General features: G+C 41.6%; 1 protein-coding gene across 9 annotated transcripts in view; it reads right to left on the reverse strand.

The window, feature by feature from the left end:
• The window catches only part of TLK1 (tousled like kinase 1), an 80469-nt gene that overhangs the window by 3490 nt on the left and 57757 nt on the right, over window positions 1–19222 (reverse strand). For 5 of the 9 annotated variants that reach the window (XR_006179586.1, XR_006179588.1, XR_006179589.1 and 2 more), the window contains 14 exons: window positions 17008–17119; window positions 16599–16706; window positions 13892–14308; window positions 12111–12263; window positions 11558–11827; window positions 9245–9340; window positions 8454–8541; window positions 6218–6383; window positions 6032–6115; window positions 5043–5393; window positions 3100–3207; window positions 1374–1529; window positions 1195–1276; window positions 164–348 (listed from right to left, as the gene is read on the reverse strand). Coding sequence is in view for 1 of the 9 variants with exons in the window: in XM_042874515.1 (XP_042730449.1) it covers window positions 14132–14308; window positions 16599–16706; window positions 17008–17119 (397 nt within the window). In the remaining 8 variants the exon portion in view is untranslated. Of the gene's footprint in view, window positions 1–163; window positions 349–1194; window positions 1296–1373; window positions 2028–2058; window positions 2984–3099; window positions 3208–5042; window positions 5394–6031; window positions 6116–6217; window positions 6384–8453; window positions 8542–9244; window positions 9341–11557; window positions 11828–12110; window positions 12264–12563; window positions 14309–16598; window positions 16707–17007; window positions 17120–19222 lie in introns of those variants that run through there. The other 4 variants (XR_006179583.1, XR_006179584.1, XR_006179587.1 and 1 more) reach the window with 4 other exon arrangements.

Below are 19222 nucleotides of genomic sequence, written 5' to 3' on the forward strand. Positions count from 1 at the left end.
TATGTATTCATCTGTTAATGAGCAATTAGGAATAGGCATATTAGCTTTATTTTAAACACCAACATATGGAATTCTTCCTGTGTGACAGAAGACAAAGCCACCATACTATGGGCAGCTTAAGCCCTGCATGTAAATCAGAATGAAGAATGTGCACGTGACTTACTGTAAGGTGAAGCATCCTATTCCACAAGAAGCTGCTCTGGGGCCAATGCTGTTCAGCGGTTGAGATGTTTGTTTCAAGTGCAGGGGCACAGCTACAGCTCTGCTTGAGTAATCACACGCACACGTAGAAGAGGTGCATTCTGCAGCTTGAGTCTCTGCTGCAGTGCCAGGAGATGGCTGCTGAGGCTACAAAAAGTCAGAGCACAAACATGGGTTAACAGTGATGAATGCTTCATAGCTTCAGCCTGGCCATACAATAGGCTCTTTTCTAGAATCCTGGCAGCCATTTTTTTAAGCAAACCCATCAAACATTAAACCTCATCGACACAGCTGGAGCTCCAGTGTATTTCTGAGAAATAGCTGTGTGGTGCCACGAGATGGCATGCAATAGTTCCTTTTGGCTGAATTCATAAGATCAGGCTTTGCAGTGATGATATTTCCTCTTGTTATTTTTTTCTCCAGCAGACGGTGTATTCGTTGCCAGCTGGCTGCTGTATGCTAGATAGTACCGTGAAGAATCACAGAGAGGTAACTGTGAAACAAACTGATTGAAGGCAGCAATGGGCTGAGCTTAGGCTATTTCAAAGATGCAGAGTTCTGCTGCCAGCTTTCCAAGCTAACCATGGGAGCAGGGACAAAGTTTGTTTTGAAGAAAATAGCTCTTTACAGGCAGGGACTTGTTTTAGATCATAAAATGCTTAAGAAAAGCTCTGGGTAATATTTCCAGCCTCTCAGAGAAATGAGTGCTGATTAAGGAATCAAGCTGAAGGGGACAGGATAAGGATCAATGATGTTTGATTGCGATGACTTCCTCAATTACACACCAAGCTTGGTCTGTACTAGTCAAATGTGCTCACAATCCCTCCCCTGCCACAAAGGCCTTGCTGGCATCAAGCTGAGGGTTTGGCTCATCAGTTGGGGTTGGGCACCCAGAATCTCTTTCATTTTAGGTTTGAATCCTGTAACGGATGTAGGCAAAAAGATCACACTGAAAATATTTCTCCATCTGTAAACAGTGTGTAAGCAACTCACGCTTTGTAGCCGCCTTCTGTGCATTCTTCAGGACAGTGCCAAGGATTCGTTAACATGTCCGGGCAGAGCTGTGCTGGGCATTCTACAGAAAAGCAAAAATTCTTAATGTGATTTGCCTACACCATCTGTGGTAGAAACTCTGGGTTTTAGCTGCCGTATAAGGGGGAGCCAATACTCACCACTGCTCACACTGGGGTTTTTAAAATTCATTATTTAAGGTGCAAGAACAATCTCATAAAACAGCTCCCCAAGTGAAACAAAACTGCATCCAGCTCAGGAGATTCTTCATCAGTTCTGCCCAGCCCATCACCTACTCCAGCTGAAGAATTAAAGCTCTGTGAAAGATAAAGCAGCGATATTTTGTTAGGCATCAGATTTCTGTAGGATTTAGTAAGTTTAGCAAGGAACACACATGCCCTTCTCGGGAAGCCTCAACTCCGTATTAATCATTAGGTGCCACTATGAATAGTGTACAGATGTACTATGGTGCCAGTGTGCAACCAAAAAAATAAGAATTTCACTCTGGAAACTGAATAGTCATTCTTAGGAACATCCTTCACACATTATTTCAATTGCACATTAGTATCAAGGCACAGTTTTTGTGACATGTTATACTTGGTGTGAGTGATTGCAGCAAGACTCGTCAGTGAAAGGCCACAGATCCAGCCAGGACAGGCATGCACAGACCTGCTCTGGCTGAGAAGTGTTAAGAGGGGTTCACCAGTTTGTCACCTTCTCCTCAGCAAGGCTCCTTCTCCTGAGTCCCAGCAGGTGAGTGCAGCCCCATCTCTGCCCATCAATCACGTACCCCTCTCTGCTACACACTCGTGCACCTGCAAAGGCAGAACTCTGCCCCTAAGAGAAGACAGCCAATGCAACTGTGCTGTGCTTGCAAGCAGAGTACAGCCCTACCAAATAATCGAGTTCTCAGCCTTTGATCCTATGGGATAAGAAGATAGGGCTCCTCCTTTAGTTGTGCAATGTTGTACTAATTTCTTAGTGCAGTGTCCTGTATTTGTTAGGCTCAGCTAATCCTTTCTAAAAGCTGTTGCTCAGCTCACCCACAATAGAACTTCAGAGAGACCACAGAGGTCAGGATCACCTTGGGCAACCCATGGCAACAGAGAAAGCCACTTCTGCCAGCAAAACAGCCCACTTTAATAGCAGTTCTCATGGCTGAGAGCTGTTTACTCTTTGCAGAGGCAAGTGGCTGCAAATTTACATGCTTGGTTCATGGAATTTGCAGTTTAGGTGAGCTATGAAAGCCCAGTAGAGACTGAGAAACAAAAAATGAGAGGTGAACACAAGCCGCAAAGCCTGTACTTGAAACAGGCTTCTTAGTAAGGTAAGAAGATGGTGGCAGATAAATCAAGATTTCACTTAATTAAAGGACCTTCCTCCAGTAACAGTCATTAATAAAAAGCAACGCAGATCTATGAGCTGTACATTTGATAAGGGGTGCTGAACATAATGGGGTCCCAGGGTTGGTTCCTCTGGACCTTCTGTTGTGCTGTGAGGTTGTTACAGCACTGCCTGGAATAAACAGCTAATTCCAGAGGTCCTGCTCCTACATGAATGTTAGCCACAAACAACCAAGCATCTGCAACAAACTCACCTGCTGTTAGAGAAACAGCTTTGATTTCTTCTCACTGCAGTATGCGTGTGCTGTGTCACACAGCTCGGTCACTAGCTAAGAGTCAGCAGTGCCCACCTTGCTACCATCTCTGCCTTATCCTCCAACTTGATTTCCCCGGAAAACACATTTTTCTGAATCTTCAAAACAGTCCTCCTTAAAAACAAACTGAAGACCTCAGATCTCCCACTGTATGGGCTTGGAGATGTGCACTGGTTGCACGGCTTTAAGATCTGGAAAAATCAAGCTAAGGGAGAAACAGCACAACTTACCTATGGAACATTAGAATTTGGAAGAAAATGTTGAAAATGCTATAGACCATGGCTCGATTGTAGCAGTCAGCAGGCACCCGTCAGGTTTGATCCTTCACGATGGTAAGGCTGGAATTGAAAAGGTATGAGAAGTCATTTCCCAATGCAGTTTGTGCCCTCAGGTGGGCTGGAGATCTCACAGACCAGGGAATGGAACAAATGTGGTCCCAGGCAGTGGCAGCAGCTTCCAAAGGCTCAGCCCTCTCCTCAGACATTAGGAGATGTTCCTGTACATATAAACAGTGTTTGGATAAAATCCTGCTGGAATGCAACTGCTAAGAAAATAGGAAGCAACTGGAAGCCTTTGTATTGCCAAAGAGCATGCTGGGCACTGGAAGTGGCTGAATTTGTAAAACAATTACCTTTTGTTTAAGGGTTATGTTTCTTATTTGAAATGTATTTCTTGTGCAGCTTATAAGCAACACCTGGTCAGAGAAAGGAAAAAACCATGCTTGCTCTCTGGGCATGCCTTGTGTAACAATGGAAAGGAACGCACTGTTCCTAATACATTTTTTGTGCGTTTTCATTCCCAGCAGCCAAAAAAAGAAAGAAAAAAAAAAGAATAAAAATAACATCCTTCTGCATTGCATTATACTTCTGATTATTTTTAAACTGCATGTCACAAAGGAGTAGGAAGGCTTTGAGGGATTTGGGGTGAAGCGGCTAGAACCTTGAGGTACAGAGCCAGATGTTCTTGAAATGCTTCTTGGGAACTGCCGTACACAGCTCTCAGGGAGCCTTGGCAGCACATCCTTACCTGGCTGCCTCTAGGACGCCCCAGCCGGCAGCACTGATTGCTTCAGCCTTGGGTCTCGTCCTTGCTGTGCTCACCTTCAGCCTGCAGGCCTCTGCCTTGGGTGCTGTCTCAGTACGAATATGAACAGGTCCTGTCAGAAAGGACCTGCTGCGGCAGCAGCTGCTGCCATATCCTGTGCTGCAGAGGAAATACTCCAGGCTAAAGCCTAAGGGCATCTCAGATTCTCGACATTTATTGCATCTCCCACCCCTATTTTCTTCTTTCCTTACTCACCCAAAGGAAGCCCACATCATTTCTGGACTGTGCCTTGCACTGTCATTCATTCTCAAAAGCTAGCACAGGCTTGCTAAAAATAAGTAAGGTGGTTTTTTGTGATATATATAGGAAGCAAGAGGCTGAAAGAGGTATGTTAAAGGACAGGAAAGCCAGATGGCTTTCCAGTTAATAAACATAGTAATTCCTATGTCTCAGATTAATCAGCGTAACTTTCTTTACAGACAAGCATTCAAATTCCCATTCAAAAAGGGTGAAATAAAGTCTTGGGTTCAGCAATCCAAAGCACAAGCCTGGGCTGAATTCCTGGAGCAAGACGAGAAACATTTGCTGCTGTGTGGGATGCTCTCGCTCTCCTCCTCCCCCCCAGCAGAGCGCTCACAAGCGCTGCAGCTCACAAGCTCTTTGAGCTGCTTCGGATTGGCACGTGATGGGCAATCAGTGACTGCACAGGGAGGAAGGCTGGAAGAAGCAGTGAGCACCATCCCATGAGCAGCCAGAGAGAGAAGGATGCTGGCTGCAGTGCTCAGGAGGCCGAGGAGAGCGGTGCTCTCCGTTGGTAGGTGGGCACGAGCACACTACCACATATTGCCACTGCAATATACGTAGCTGTGGTCATTAATGTGCCACCTCACAGGAAAGAGCAGATACTGCTGCAGTTTGCAGCACAGCTGTAAAACAGAGACTAAACCCTCAAACTTGCTAAAAAGGAGCCTGAAGCAAACCAGAGATGCAGATGAGAAGCAGAAAGGGTCTTCAGTGAAAAATAAAGTGACACCTGGAGTTCATAAAATCGTTAAGACTGGAAAACACCACCAAGATCATCTAGTCCAATCATCGACCTGGCACCACCATGCCCCAGTGTCACACCTACCCTTTTTAAGCTGCCGCGGAAGCTTCAAATTTATGGATGAGCAGGAGGGTATTGAGAGATTGAAACTTCAGCTGATAGTGGTAGGTATGTACTCTTCCCAGGCTTTCTTTGCCTCAGCAGAAGATGTTACCTTTTCCTTTCCAGTACGGTCTTTGTAACGCCACACGAAATGGCATTTTTGAAGGTTACACTGCAGAAGAAGCACCTGGCATGGCTGTTGGCTGTAACTTTGCTGTCAGTTACTGATGCTGACTCTGCACCCCTGAAAAGGATTTACACTCCGGGCCAGGTACTTCCTCGCTGGGGATAACTTTTACCACCAGATCTTGCTGGAAGAAGATGGCTTTAAAACTAGAAAAAAACGAATGAGGAAATCAGTGACACCAATTATACACTAAATGAAGATAAGTCCTTCTGTCTCATTAGCACTGTTTAATTATGCTTGCATTTGAATTCTAAACATAGATCGCAAGTATTCACAGGAGCAGGAACTTGCTTCTACTGTTGTAATCCCTTCCATATCTAAATTTCTCTCACCTATAAGATCAACACTTCAAGGATCTATCTGCTGGAGTCACAAATAAAAAAGATGTTGACCCTCCACCACTTTCTTAGAAACAGGAAACGTTGTTTAGCAGTGCCTTATCTCTGGTATTTGCACAGCAGTGAGCATCCAGATTACTTGGCTGACTTCTCAACTCACTGTGGTAGCTCTGTGGCAGGGTCCTGCCTCAGGACCCGGTGCTCTGAACAAGGCAGAGGCATGACATTTTCACTATGCATGTGTGCAGGCATTTATGTGTGTATATCCACCTATCTAGATGTCTAAACGCAAAGTACTGAGGGACAACAATATTTGGCCTGAGCTTATAAGACTTTAGGTCATTTCTACCTGCTCTTAGTTGAGCACTTGACCCAATCCATCCCTTTTTGGGATTAACTTCAACTTATTCTCCAGTTCATCACTATAGACGTGGCAAGAAACATACCTATTTGCCTCAGTTCAGTCGCTGGTACATTTCTGCACAGTGCTTGATACATCCCCTGCATTTGGGTCTTCCACATGGGTACAGCTGAAAAAGACAGTAGAGCCATTTCCCTGGCCCTGCAGAAAATGCCCCCAGTGTCAGCTCTCCTCTCACCCTGAGGGAGCCCTTAGACCACACACACCCTACCTGTACAAAACAGAAACAGGAAACTCCTCCAGTTCCAGCTGAAGAAAGCATTTCTGCACAGCCAGTATTGAAAGGAGGGAACTGGGCAGGATAGCAGAGAGAGAGAAGCAAACTGCTTTTTCCCTTCCACATCTGGTCAGAAATTCACAGCTTCAAGAAGCCCCATCTAAAAACAGAGATTTCCAAAACATCACTGGCATTTTTAAAAGCACAGAGAGTGCAAACACACTGCCTAGTGTGGCATCAGTCTTTGCTAATTCCGTATTGGTGTCTTCATTCCGACTTATAAATACCATTAGTCTAACCCCATCTAACCAGTGATTGAGTGAGAACCCTCAAAACTCAGTGTGTGCCCAGCCTGGCATGTGCAAGGAGAGTGAATGCAGGTACATGATTGGATTCTTGAATTCATGCAGGACCTACAGGAGTCATCACTTCTGTGCCCATGAGATATGGGATAATCAGAACACCAGCTTCTTCCTGCACTAGGGCAGTTAGGAAGCACTTAAATAGAGAGAGGGTTTTTGCAGCTCTTATTCTCTAGAGACAAAGGTGCAGAAATGGTGTGTAAACGCTGGTAGTGTTTATATCACTGTGGTGGCTTCCCATAAGTTCTGGACTTCTGCAATCCCTCAGCAGACAGCACAGACCAGCATGGGCTGCGCGATGGCTCCCATGTGCATCTGTGTGGTCAGGTACTTGTGGGCTGCACAGAACCCTGACAAGGCGGCCATGTGAGGCACCTGCATCCCCTACAGCTGCTGCACACCACTCCTTGCTGTTGCTGGGCCATAGCACTGCACTGTTCCTACTCCCCACGTTCCCCACAGCACCACCAGTTTGGGTCAGTGTGTAAAGCTGCTGTCCACTCAGGCAGCACTCACAGCTGCTGTGGGGAAGAAGCCACTTCGTTCCCAGCTCCAGCTGAAGAGTTTCCTCGCTGTCAAACCAAGCAGGGATCGACAGACAGCGCTAACAGCAGGCTCTAATCTCTGCAGTTCAGTAGGAAACCATGCAAACATGAAAGAGCCTAATGCTGGGTACAACTTGTGGTTCTAATGAGAACATGCCCTCAGGGTTTATAACAAAGAAATTCCAGTGGCTTCATTGCATTGTGTCTGAATTTCCCCCGCTACTTCAACTGGATACAGTGCTGGGGGATGGCAACGGGAGGAGGAAGTTATTTGCACAACTGCAGAGGGAAGCAAGCGACCACAGGAGAAACTCACTGCCAAGACGTCTGTGCAGCACAGACACTGGAGACTGCTGCCTACAGCCGCCATGTGGGCAATGCCTGCCTTGGCGCCAGAAGAGCGCCCAGCTTCTTGTGCCCACCAGCACACACACCCATACAGCTCCAGCTGAGGAACCTTACCACAGAGCACAAAAAAGACCATGGGCATCGCAGCCCCCGCACCCTTTGCCACTTGGATCAGTAGCTGTACAACAGTGGTTTCCCTACGGGTGCACAAATGAGTGTCAAATGGTACTCTTTTAATTCTAAAGACATGGATGCCTCTGCTGTGCCATCAGAACCTCATGGAACTGACCTTCGTGCAGCACTCAGATAATTTTCACATCATTAAGCATTTGTCTTGGGTCAAAAATTCAACCCATTTCGTAAGGGTGAAAGGATATTTCATTGCCCTAAAACACAATCAACATGCTATTAACAGCATATCATATAAGGTACAAACTATCACTATGTCCCTCACCTTACTAGAAATTAATTTACAACCACCATCTCCTGTTGCTAGTAAATCTTTACATCCACAATATTCTACAAATACCATTGGGAAACCATAAGCAGTGACCATCACATGTGGACATGTGACACGAAGGTGATAAAAGTGATACTTCCAAAGGCCTCTGAGTTGTGACTGCATCGTTTTGAAGGACAGGGAGGGTAGTTGGTGATGAGAACCAAGAGAAGAGCTGAGGTACAACATCTCTAGCCATTTTCAATTGCAAATGTATTCTCTGAATCTTGCTTGAAACTATTTGGCATTCATCAATGAATTTTATAGTCATCATTATGGTAACCGAACACCTGAATTCCCAAGTTCCCCCCCCCCCTCTTTTTTTTTTTTTTAAATAATAGGCTATCACTTAACACCAAAACTGAGGAGATATAAAGTTCAGAACAGTTGCAGCTAAGTATAAACTGCTTTTAAATGCTGCTGCAAAGCCCCCACAGCAGCCACACATCCATCCCGAAGTCCCAGTCTTTACTTACAAACTGCTGCTCCAGTCAGAGGGATTACATAAACCAGTACATTCTTCTCCACCTTCTGCTCCAGACATTCCTCCCTGCTTCACACAAGCTGTAAAGAGAAACAGCATACTCTTAGTATCTGTTGAATTAATAGATAGCCATGTCTAGTCAAATTCTAGTACTGATACAGCGTGCCAGTGTCTAACAGTGGTGCTGATGACACGTAGATCCTCTGCCTGGCAGATGGAAGGAGGTCCTGGTGCCTCAGAGTGGCCTCCCAGCTAAGAAGAAAACAACTTTCATCATACTTTTCACTGTTAAGAACAGGTTTTGTTTAACTTGCTAATCATATGTACGTATATTTATTTTGCCTGTAAGTGAAAACATTAAAATAAAGTAAAAAGGATGAATTTCACTAAAAGTACAAGAATTGGGACAGAAAATAAAGGATGAAAGAGGAATAACTGTTCTCTGTAGTTGGGTTCTGCTAATTGCATGATGTGACAATAACCTTCATGATATGCTAATTTGTTAGATTAGAATGTCTTTAGGCTCAGTCATAAAGGCTGAGTAATAAAACTGTCTTAAGGCTCAGTAATAAAACTGTCCCAACTTGTAACAGCTCAAAGAAGGCAATCTATGAAGTCAGCCTCAGCATTTGGTATAGCCTCACGTAACCCTACAAGCAACATGAGAATTTAATGATATCACATCAATGAGTGTGAATCGCCATTGAAGAAATGGAATAATATGCTCTAAATTCATTACAGACAAGCACTCAGGTGTAGTCTGCCAATGAACGTGTAACTTACCTGGCTTTTCAATAGAAAGGCACACAGGGAAGGTATTCCAGTGCTGAAATCGTTGGAGAGAACTCTGCCAGCTGCTGCTGAGCCACAGCTGTAAGCCTGAAAAGAACCATTTCTACATGAGTTAGGTTATTTTTGTCAGTGAGAAAGTCTTCCATTATGCAAATATTCAAAGCTGCCCAGTAACTCATCATGTAGCTGCTTAGGGGCACAACCTAACCCAGGAGAACAGAAAATGCCACACCTTCCCACTAAGCCAGTCCCACAGGCGCAGCTACTTGGCAGGCCCCGTGCCTCTGTCACTCTCAGCCTGAGGGCAGACGAGGCAGAGGTGTGGCAGCCCTGGGAGGACATTTTACTTCTTCGAACCCTGTGAGCTAAGCATGCCCAACCTGTGGCATGTGGCCTGGCCTGCAGTTACCCCCCCCTCCCCCACCTGCACCATCATGGTGGCAGATCTGCCCCACCAAGGAGCCCGGCCTTGCCCTGTCTGTGCACTCATTGCCCAGCACCAACCAAAAGTCATTTCTCTTTCTGTTTGTATTACCAAAACATTCACTCCAGTAGAATAGCAGCAAACGAGGCATATGCAGCTTCCAATGGCAGCTCACATCACTGGGTGGCTTATGCCGAGACAAATTTAGTAACAAACTAATACTGAATTTGCAGCCTCACATACAAACCAGGATGAAAGGAAACCAAGAGAGAGAAACCTGCTCAGCTGCATACACACCAGTGGGATGGCAGGGAACTGATCCTCACAGCACAGCACACAGGACAGGAAGTAACAGACCAAATACAAAAAGAAGACTTTTGGTGCACCCAGCCCGGCTGCTGAGTTGGGCCCCCTCCACCAGACTGTGGTCACAGGGAGGTGATACAGCTGGGCTGGTCAGTAGGCAATGCCTGTGGGCTGTTTGCAGTCCTGCCTTCCCTACCAATACTGCACTGCCAACTCAAGTCCTCAGGAGGGCTATTTACAACCAGCAGACACGCTGGTCTTGCAGGCACACAGAGAGCAGGACTGCAGCACTGTGCCACAAGACACGACTGGTTTGTGAAACCAGCCACTCCACTTGAAGTGTTTCAGGCACTGGAATCTGGAGGCTCACTTGCCATTGCCCTCAAAGTCTGCCTTTGCCCTGACACCCACTCAGGCCTCCCCACAACCTTCCTACTGAAATCTCCTCCTTTTGGAGTAGCACAGCGGGTTCCAGGAGCACCTCTGAAATGTCCCAGAGACACCATCCCAGAGCTTCTGCTTTCCTGGTGGCCCCACAGCCTGAGGGTGCACACAGGTCTGACCTCACCAACCTGCCCAGGGAGCTAATAGCTCACAGAACAACAGTGATTCATACCATACTTCCCAGCTTGTGTTTTTTGGTGGAGGGGAGAAACGAGATTTAAGCTCAGAAGCCACCACTGTGGGCTGGTTACAAACCTGCCTTGTGTCTGTGTTTCTCCATGATCAGAAAGACAGGGAAGCAGAAGCAGGAATTTCTGGACGCCTTAAGACTTAAGGCATATTTTCCCTTCCACGGTTTTCACACACCCTATCCAGTCACCCAGCTAGGTCCCCAGCTCCTGTGCAGAGTCCCAGTGACACCCAGCACCCCAGCAAGCTGAGGGGTGCAGACAGTGGTGCTGTGCCTCGCATACCCGTGACTCGCATACCAAGAGGGCTGGTGGCTTTGTGGGCTTTTGAAAGCTTCTCTAATTATGCAGCAGTTTGCTCATAGCTGCGGTGTGTGCGGTCAACAGCACTTGGGCAGCTGGCCAGCAACACAATGCTCTTCCCATCTTCTTGCCAGTGTTCAAAGCACCCTTCAGAAAATTAGCGATAACTAGTCTCTCCGAAATCCCCATCTATCAACCAGCACAAAGCAAGTTAAGGGTGAAAAATGCTCCACAGATTTAACTTCAGTACAAACAAATAAAACAGTGCTAAAACACAGCTGTTTTAAACAAACAAGCCAACCACTGTTAATTGTGGCTGCAATGACACTGTAATCACAGTAAAAATGAAGAATTCATCTTGCAGTTGCTTCTATAACTCACACATAGGTGTTTATATCACACAGTAATGTAGAATTCTAGCATCTTTCAGTACACACAGAAATTTAAAAATATTTACATGTGTAAAGTAAGACTTTTACTTACAAGTTTCATTAAGAATTGATGAAGTTTAACATCATTTCTTTAGTCTATCCGCTATAAATCAGCAGAAAAACTTGGGAAATAAAGCAATGGATGGTGTGTGATGAATCCAGTAAAATGTGCATGAAATACAGTCAAAGCAAAGGATGTATGAATTACCTAGAAGTGATCAGCATTTCTCGACAAGTCGCAGTAATTCAGGCTTCTGGATTCAGTCTCAAGGGTACTTCTATGCCAAGCACAAATTGCTGAGCATCAGCCATCAGACACCAACTTGGACGTGCTGTGAAGACAGAATAAATCCACATGGGGATACAAAATTTTTACTGACAGCACCATAAGATGCTTACCTCCAGTACACAGGTTGTGCTCGCGTTGAGATCTTGCAACTTCGATTTGAAAGATGACACAGTGATTCTTCATGTGCATCTATATGAAAATGCATTAAAAACAAGTGTTTAGATTTCAGAAGTAAGCATCTGTCAAGGTGGAGTAACTGTCATGTATTCAGCCAGAACCACCCATATTCCCAGATTCTAACAAGAAAAACAAGTGTGCACATAATTGGTACGATGCATAACCCCCCTTTTCTTTAGGTAACTCTACAGTTTTCGGTTACTTCAACAGTTCTCTAGCGTATTGCTAAGCTTCAAAGTACTGGAGGTTACTACAACACATTCCAGATACATGAAAATTGTTAACACAATCTTACCTCTTTTCCTTAGGCAAAACAGTCTGTAACTTCCAAGACACAGAACAGGATATAATGAAATTTAATGTGAGCGTGCAGCCATGGCAAAATCCTTGAACCCCACCACCTCGGTTTCGTACTGGCAGATGGTGAAAAGGATGCAATCCCAGTACTCTGGCATAACATAAAGGCAGAAAATATCAGTCTATTTTTATGGCTAACAAATTCTAGAGAAACTTACTGAAATAATTGGAACTGTTTCTGTGAGGCCTACTCATTGAAATAACGGTTATTTAGTTATGACAGATGCTTCAAATTTTATGGAAGTCTCCCCTTTCAGCCCTAACATTGCTTGAATAAATTACTCTATGCTGTTCGCCATCAAAGTGAACTTGCTTAATAAGTGAATGTAGCTCAGCAATAAGGAAAACAGATTTGTCCTTTGTTAAAATGCAAAAACACAGGATGAAAACCTTGAAATTTCAACTGTCATTGTTTATTACTGTTTTGGCTACATTCTCTACAATTTCAGCAGCATCTTAAAGAGACAGTTAATGTTTCTTTATATACAATGAAAACAAAATGGCTTGCAACATCAGAAACAAGAGCAACAGTTTAACTGTACAATACTAAATGAAAACCTGTGGTAATAACAGCCTCCTTTTTCTGAAACATGGACAAAATTACAGATAGTATTCAGCATCCAGAATGGGACAATAAAAAGAATAGTGAAACTGCAGAGAGATACGCTGTTTTGAAAAATAAGTTTCTACCATACAAGGCAATTAGAAAATGTTTCACATTTTAAAATACCTGTACAAGCCACAAGAAACATTTCCTTGTTGATAGGAACTTCCAGAAATAGAGAATAGCCATGAGCAACTTCTACATCTAGTACTGATGCACTCTACAGGTTGAGAGTGCAATTAATTGACTTACAGAACTGTACTGCATACGGCCAACACAGCTCGGTTTTACATGCCTTGATTGTTAATGAGTTTCCTACTCAGTCTCTCTATAACGTACAGTTTACTTGCACCTTAAGGAGGTCATCTGATTCTTTTGCTGAAGTAAAAGCAACGTTGTTTAGCAGCAATTAAAAGCGCCTTGAGGGAGACTTAAAAAAAATACAATATCCAATTAGAAAAAGCCATACTTTAAACATTTGTACAGGAATAAGTTGCTGAATTTAATGAAAATGTGACATCTGTACAACAATTTACAATAGAGCTAGAAGGGAATTTATCATTATTCCTGCATAGAATATTATACATGACCTGTTTGCATTTGGTTTCATACTGTTGTCTGCTTTTATCAGAGGCCTGGAAATTTTCACAAGTTTCAATACCACAGCAAGTACAGTATATTTAGAAAACTAAGCTTATTTCAAAATTAGCAACGTATTTGAGACGTAAGTACCAGGAGTTCCCTATCAACCTAAATTCTGTGACAGAACACATGTTTGGAGGTACAAGCCTGAGTGCCAAATAAAATACTGTAATTTCATTGTGGAATCTGATGTAGAACACAGCTTTGACTGTCTTGCATTTCTTACTTTGGTTTCAGAAGATCAATGTCTTGGAAACACAGCAATTCATTTAGTTTATTAACCAGACATGGAATTTTTCTTGTTCTCAAATTTGCTGACTACCTTTTAAAAAAATTTTAAATAATGAAAAACTACCCTTCATGTTAGAACTTTCCAGTATCAACCAAATGTACTTTAAGTATTAAAAAGATTATTTACAATGTTCCCCAGAAAAAAACTAAAAACCCTTTCTTCAGTCTCAAACACAGTATACCTGTTAGTGTGCAACAGGCAATGTCATCCTTCAACATTTAAAGGCTGTTCTCTGAAGGGTATGTTTATTCACAGTCCATGACCCATTCCAATCATACAAACAACACTATGTAGGAGGACTTCAGCCTGAAAACACAGTTATCAAACTTGTCCTGCAGAAAAACACCCATATGTTCTCAAGCTCAAGTATGCATTTGGAAACTACACCAAGATATCATGCCATTCCTCAGTTGGAGAAATTTCAGTATGAAATAATGCTTGAAGTAGGTGGTGTAGGGGATGCTGCTAGCCCAGTCATATGTAAGTTTCCTGAAGAATTTGATCTCCTCATATGGGGGAGAAGGTAAGGATCATTAGCCAGTTGATGGACATCAAATCTATCCTCTTTTCGGTATGCTAAGCAGCGTCTGATAAAGGCCTAGAAGAGGAATGCAAAAAGTTACAATACCATTCCAAGTAATTCCATCTGCTTACAATCAATAAGCACATCCTCCCAGACAAACCAGCTTCTAAACAGACTCTTGTTCTTATATAATTCCATTCAAAGACAGCCTAACATTCTACTACAGTTTCCAATGAAAAACAGAGAACATTGTAGCAGAAAAAAAAAAATCAGCAAGCCTAATTGGCTTAAAGTAATCACACTTCAAACATATGCATCAGACAAAAAGATGTATGAACTATATTTACAAGCAAAACATTAGCATTTCACACAGGGAGAATTCTGCTTGTGCTATCCCTTAGCAGCATAGTAAAAGCAAAAAGCTTTTACTTTTTTTTTTTTCTCAGATGTCTGAGAAAGCAGAAAGGAGCTCCACGGAGCTTCTAAAATCATCCAGCAGTGCACCACACGAATAGCAGAAGATGTAGGGACAGTTGCCACTTTCAACAGGCACTAACCAACAGATGATTTAAGAAATCACCACCTAGCTGGAATTTCTCTCTCAGAAAGGAGTCAATTCCAACTGATTTAAAATATCTTAAAAACCAGGAAAAAAATCTCTGTTTATCTCCAGAGCTGCTTTTGAGACACTGTACTGCCCTTCATCAAGGTCCACATGATATTTGTCAATTATTGCATGATTCAAGTTTCTGTTAAGCCTCATGTCTAATATACACAGAACACTCAGTCTCCTGGGAACGTGGGCTTCAACATTTAATGACAGAAAATCCTTATTACTGCTACAGAACTCATTAGCACATCATTACTTAATCTAGAATTTTAAAAAAATTACATATCTTCTCTTGATAAATCCCTTCAATTGTTTGTCCTATGCTCCAATTAAACTTCCCTTCAATCTCCAGTTTTTAATCTGTGATGTAAATCCTGAAGAATCCCTTTAAAATTCCCTTTTAACATACACATATCTTACAGGAACTAGTCACAAAATAAAAACATGCACATCTTAACATGAATTCACATGTTCTTGGACATTTGTGGATTTAATTGAATTCTTTATAATGAATCCCTAAGAAATGAGCTGGTAAGTGTAGTTTACAAGGTTCTCAGAGTAACAGATTGTTTCTAAAATGTTTGTAGAATACTTTGTGGTTCTGTGGCAGTGCAAATATTACTACAATGCACAGGACACAGCACAAATTAGGAAAAAGTAGCAAGGACCAAAGGATAATTGCAGTCTGGAAACTAGCAGTGTCATTTCAGATTTTGTATTTATTTCCCTATGTTTTCCAAATCAAAACTTTGTTTTGATTTTATTTATTGCTTATTGCTGTTCTTTTCCAACTACTAGGCCTATAAATTTACGCAGTCATCATAAACTATCCAAATTCACAAGTTAGTCTGAAATTGTTTTACAGTGCTTCCACCAGAGAAGAATTTCTCCCTCTCTTTTACAACTATCGTGACATTGTTAATAATCTTTCATTATTCTCCACTCCTGCTTTTTCAAACAGAACAAGGAACAGAGAATATAAAGTAAGAAACTAACTGCATCAGAACGACAGTGAATTATTTGCTCTCTTCCAATGCCCTTCAGAAAAACACTACTTATCACTAGGAAATGCAGAGTTAAAAGACAGAAATATAAACTGCTAGCACATAACATTACCAGCTATGAGTTCTATGATGCATATTTGTCAACTGCACTCAAAGGAGATGATCTTTCTGAACTGAGACGAATCTCCCCAAAATGAAATCAATCAACAACAACAACAAAAAAAAAACCAGCAAAAAACAGCCATCACCACCTCCTCCAAACTAACAGGACAAACTGTAATATTCAACCAAATAGCCATAATTCTAACTGCAGCTCATTCATTAAAACTAGTTCCAGAAAATACAGCCAACACAAACACACCGCTACTGTTTATGTCCCTGACATAACTGTTTTCTTGGGAAGCTACATCCTCTAAAACTGTGTTGCCTTTCATTTTTATCAGAAGCTCAAATGTCTTAAAATCTTTAAACTTTTAGCAGTCTTTTACTTTTACAAACAAGTAACTGGGAATATTTTCTTCCAAATTCACAAAATTGGATTTGTCATAGATGCTCACATCAGCAATAAAACAAACAAACAAACAAACACCACCAGAAAATCAGTTGAATCTGTTCTCTTAATCACTGGTCTGTGCAACTGTGTTTGATACAGTTTCAAAATAAAATTATCAAAACCCCAAAAAACATCACAATCCTTAAAAATAAATGAGACAGGTTTTAACCACTGCTCTGAGCTCATATAAAACATTACCTTGGCTTCATTGCTAACAACAGGCTTAACAGGGAACTGGACTTCTGTGGCTTTTAATATTGTATTTTCTTGTAAGATATCTTGCTGAGATTGATTGTGGCCAAATGGCTGAAAAATAAGCAAGGGATTTTCTTCATGACAGTTATACAACCATTTTGATTTCATAAATACTTATCCAAAAGTAAATTGATTACAGTGTTAATATATATGTTTCTAACCACTTTTCAATTAAAAAAATGCTTCAGTCAAAGCCTTTTACATTTCTCACAGTATCAGTGCACACTAGCAAAAGCTAACACAAGTCTTTTCCATATGGATTCACATATTTACAACTATTGTTCACATTCTACTGAAAACAGGCAAGCACTTATACTAACAATTTAAGATAGGTAAACAATATTTTCCTTACCTTTCGACCATAAAGACACTGGAAAAAGATTACTCCAACTGACCATACATCAACCTTATTAGAAATCTTTGGTGGCTCTTTGCCAACTACAAAACACTCTGGAGGCAAGTACCTGAAAAAGAAAACGTGTGCCTCAGTGTCAGCAAGCAGATGTATGAATCACTAGAACTTGTTCAAAGATCAGAAATGGTACACAAAAAAAACTCCGCAAGTTGATATTTGAACAACTGTGCAGTTATCTTATGATCCTTATTCCAACACTTACAACACTGATCAAAACTGACAATACAATTTTTTGTACAGTCAGGCAGTCAAATAAGGAACCTATTCTTTACTTAAACCACTAATAATCATTAATTATTCAAGCACTGGGATCCTATTAGGGTAAATATACACCTTCTGTCTCTGTTTGAACATGGAAAGATGAAAACCGTACAGGACATTTAAAGCTAGGTCTCAATAGGAATCAAATGTAACATACATATGATTTTAAAGTTTTCAGTAAGAATGCTGACATTAATAAGAGAATTATAAGGTAGGTAAATGTGATCATATTTCTATGCCTATAATTTCCATGGAAGCCATACTTGAAAAACTGAAAGCTGATTAAGTTCTTATGGCATCCCTGAATTACAGAGGAATTTATGCAATGCAATCTCCTTCGAAAAAAATAAAACCAAAAAACCAAAAATATCACTATGAAGGCAGTTAATTATTATTGACTGCAATAAAAATCTAAAAAAGGGGGTAAAAAATCCTTCAGAGCCATGACATATCAGACATTCTTTCATCAACAGCATGTAAGGCTTTAAAAATAATTTACAGAAATGCCTGTGAAAATGGAAATAAGCAAAAAAATGAAGAAAGAATGCAACACAACTATGAATTTCATACAACATAAAAAAAAATTCTTCTAGAATACTTGTGCACAATCCTGATTACAACATGCAAGAAAGATGTACTCAGACTAATGCAATCACACAAAAAAAACTACCAAGATGGCATGAAGAACTGAAAGCCACAATTCAGAGAGAAGCCAAACACTTTAAAAACACAAGGGAGCAAGTATCAGGAAGGGAAACAACCTAATTCAAAGGAGGCCAGTGTTGGTGCAGGAACAAACAAGTACAAACTGGCTACATGCAAACAGTTCTATAAATTAGAAGATTAAGTTTCTAATGACCACAGAACTGAGGTTATGGAACAAACTTCAAATCAGAGATGACTGGGGACAAAACACTGAATTTAATACAGATGGTTCTAAGTCTACAGAACAGATTACATGACCAGAACGCATGCAAGGACAGGTAACTCGACCCGGGGACTGAAGAAATCCCTCCCACTACTCCATTGCCGAGTTCATGCTATTTGCCTTACACAGACTTATCCCTATCTCAAACTAACTCAAAACTTTCCCTCAGAGGAAGCAAAAGTTAGAAACACAGAGATTTATCATCATTGTGTAAAGGTCACAGACAATTTTAGATCTCCCAGTTCACAACACCACTAGTGCATGTGGTGCTTTAGATGAAAGCCAAAGGCCCAAACTTTTTGAATAGTGTTCCTACAATTAAATATTTAAACTCATGTTTAAATTGGAGCATTAAGGAAAGCAGCAACAGTCTAGCATTTCAAAAATGCTTCAACTTTGATGACTGTCTTTTCACGAGATGCGCATCCTAAAAATTTGCAAGGAAAAGACAATCTGTTAAATGCAACTTTCAAATACAGGAAAAGTTTAAGAAGAAATAGGAAGGACACTGGCTTCTCTGTTTAGAGTTAAGTACCGAAATCTGAAACCTATCTTGCCACAGACAGAATGAGGAGAAAAACAAACAGATGAATTCACAAATAATCATCCAGTCACTATAGGCTTTCTATTCCACTCACCCTAACACAGGTACTGTGCACACAGGCTCAAAGATCTATTGTGTCAGCTTGCATCTTTACAGAATAAATTCTACAAACAGCTTTTCTGTTAGCAATAAAATGGTTTTTTTTGTCATTCTTGCTCTGTAGACAGATCTACAATTTCAGGTTTTTGGACAAGTATGTGGATACACACAGAAAACAAGATACAGCTGCTCAGCTGTCATTAACCTTTAGGATGGAAGAATAAGTACTCTTTTATCCTAAGGACATTACCTTCTGGTAATCCCTGCTCTAAGATTTCCAAGGACTAAGTGCCCACTCTTAATCATCACAGCTCTGTCAA

This window comes from Lagopus leucura, unplaced genomic scaffold (genome assembly GCF_019238085.1).
Source record: "Lagopus leucura isolate 7727_CA_CO unplaced genomic scaffold, USGS_WTPT01 Super-Scaffold_100012, whole genome shotgun sequence".
Taxonomy (NCBI): domain Eukaryota; kingdom Metazoa; phylum Chordata; class Aves; order Galliformes; family Phasianidae; genus Lagopus; species Lagopus leucura.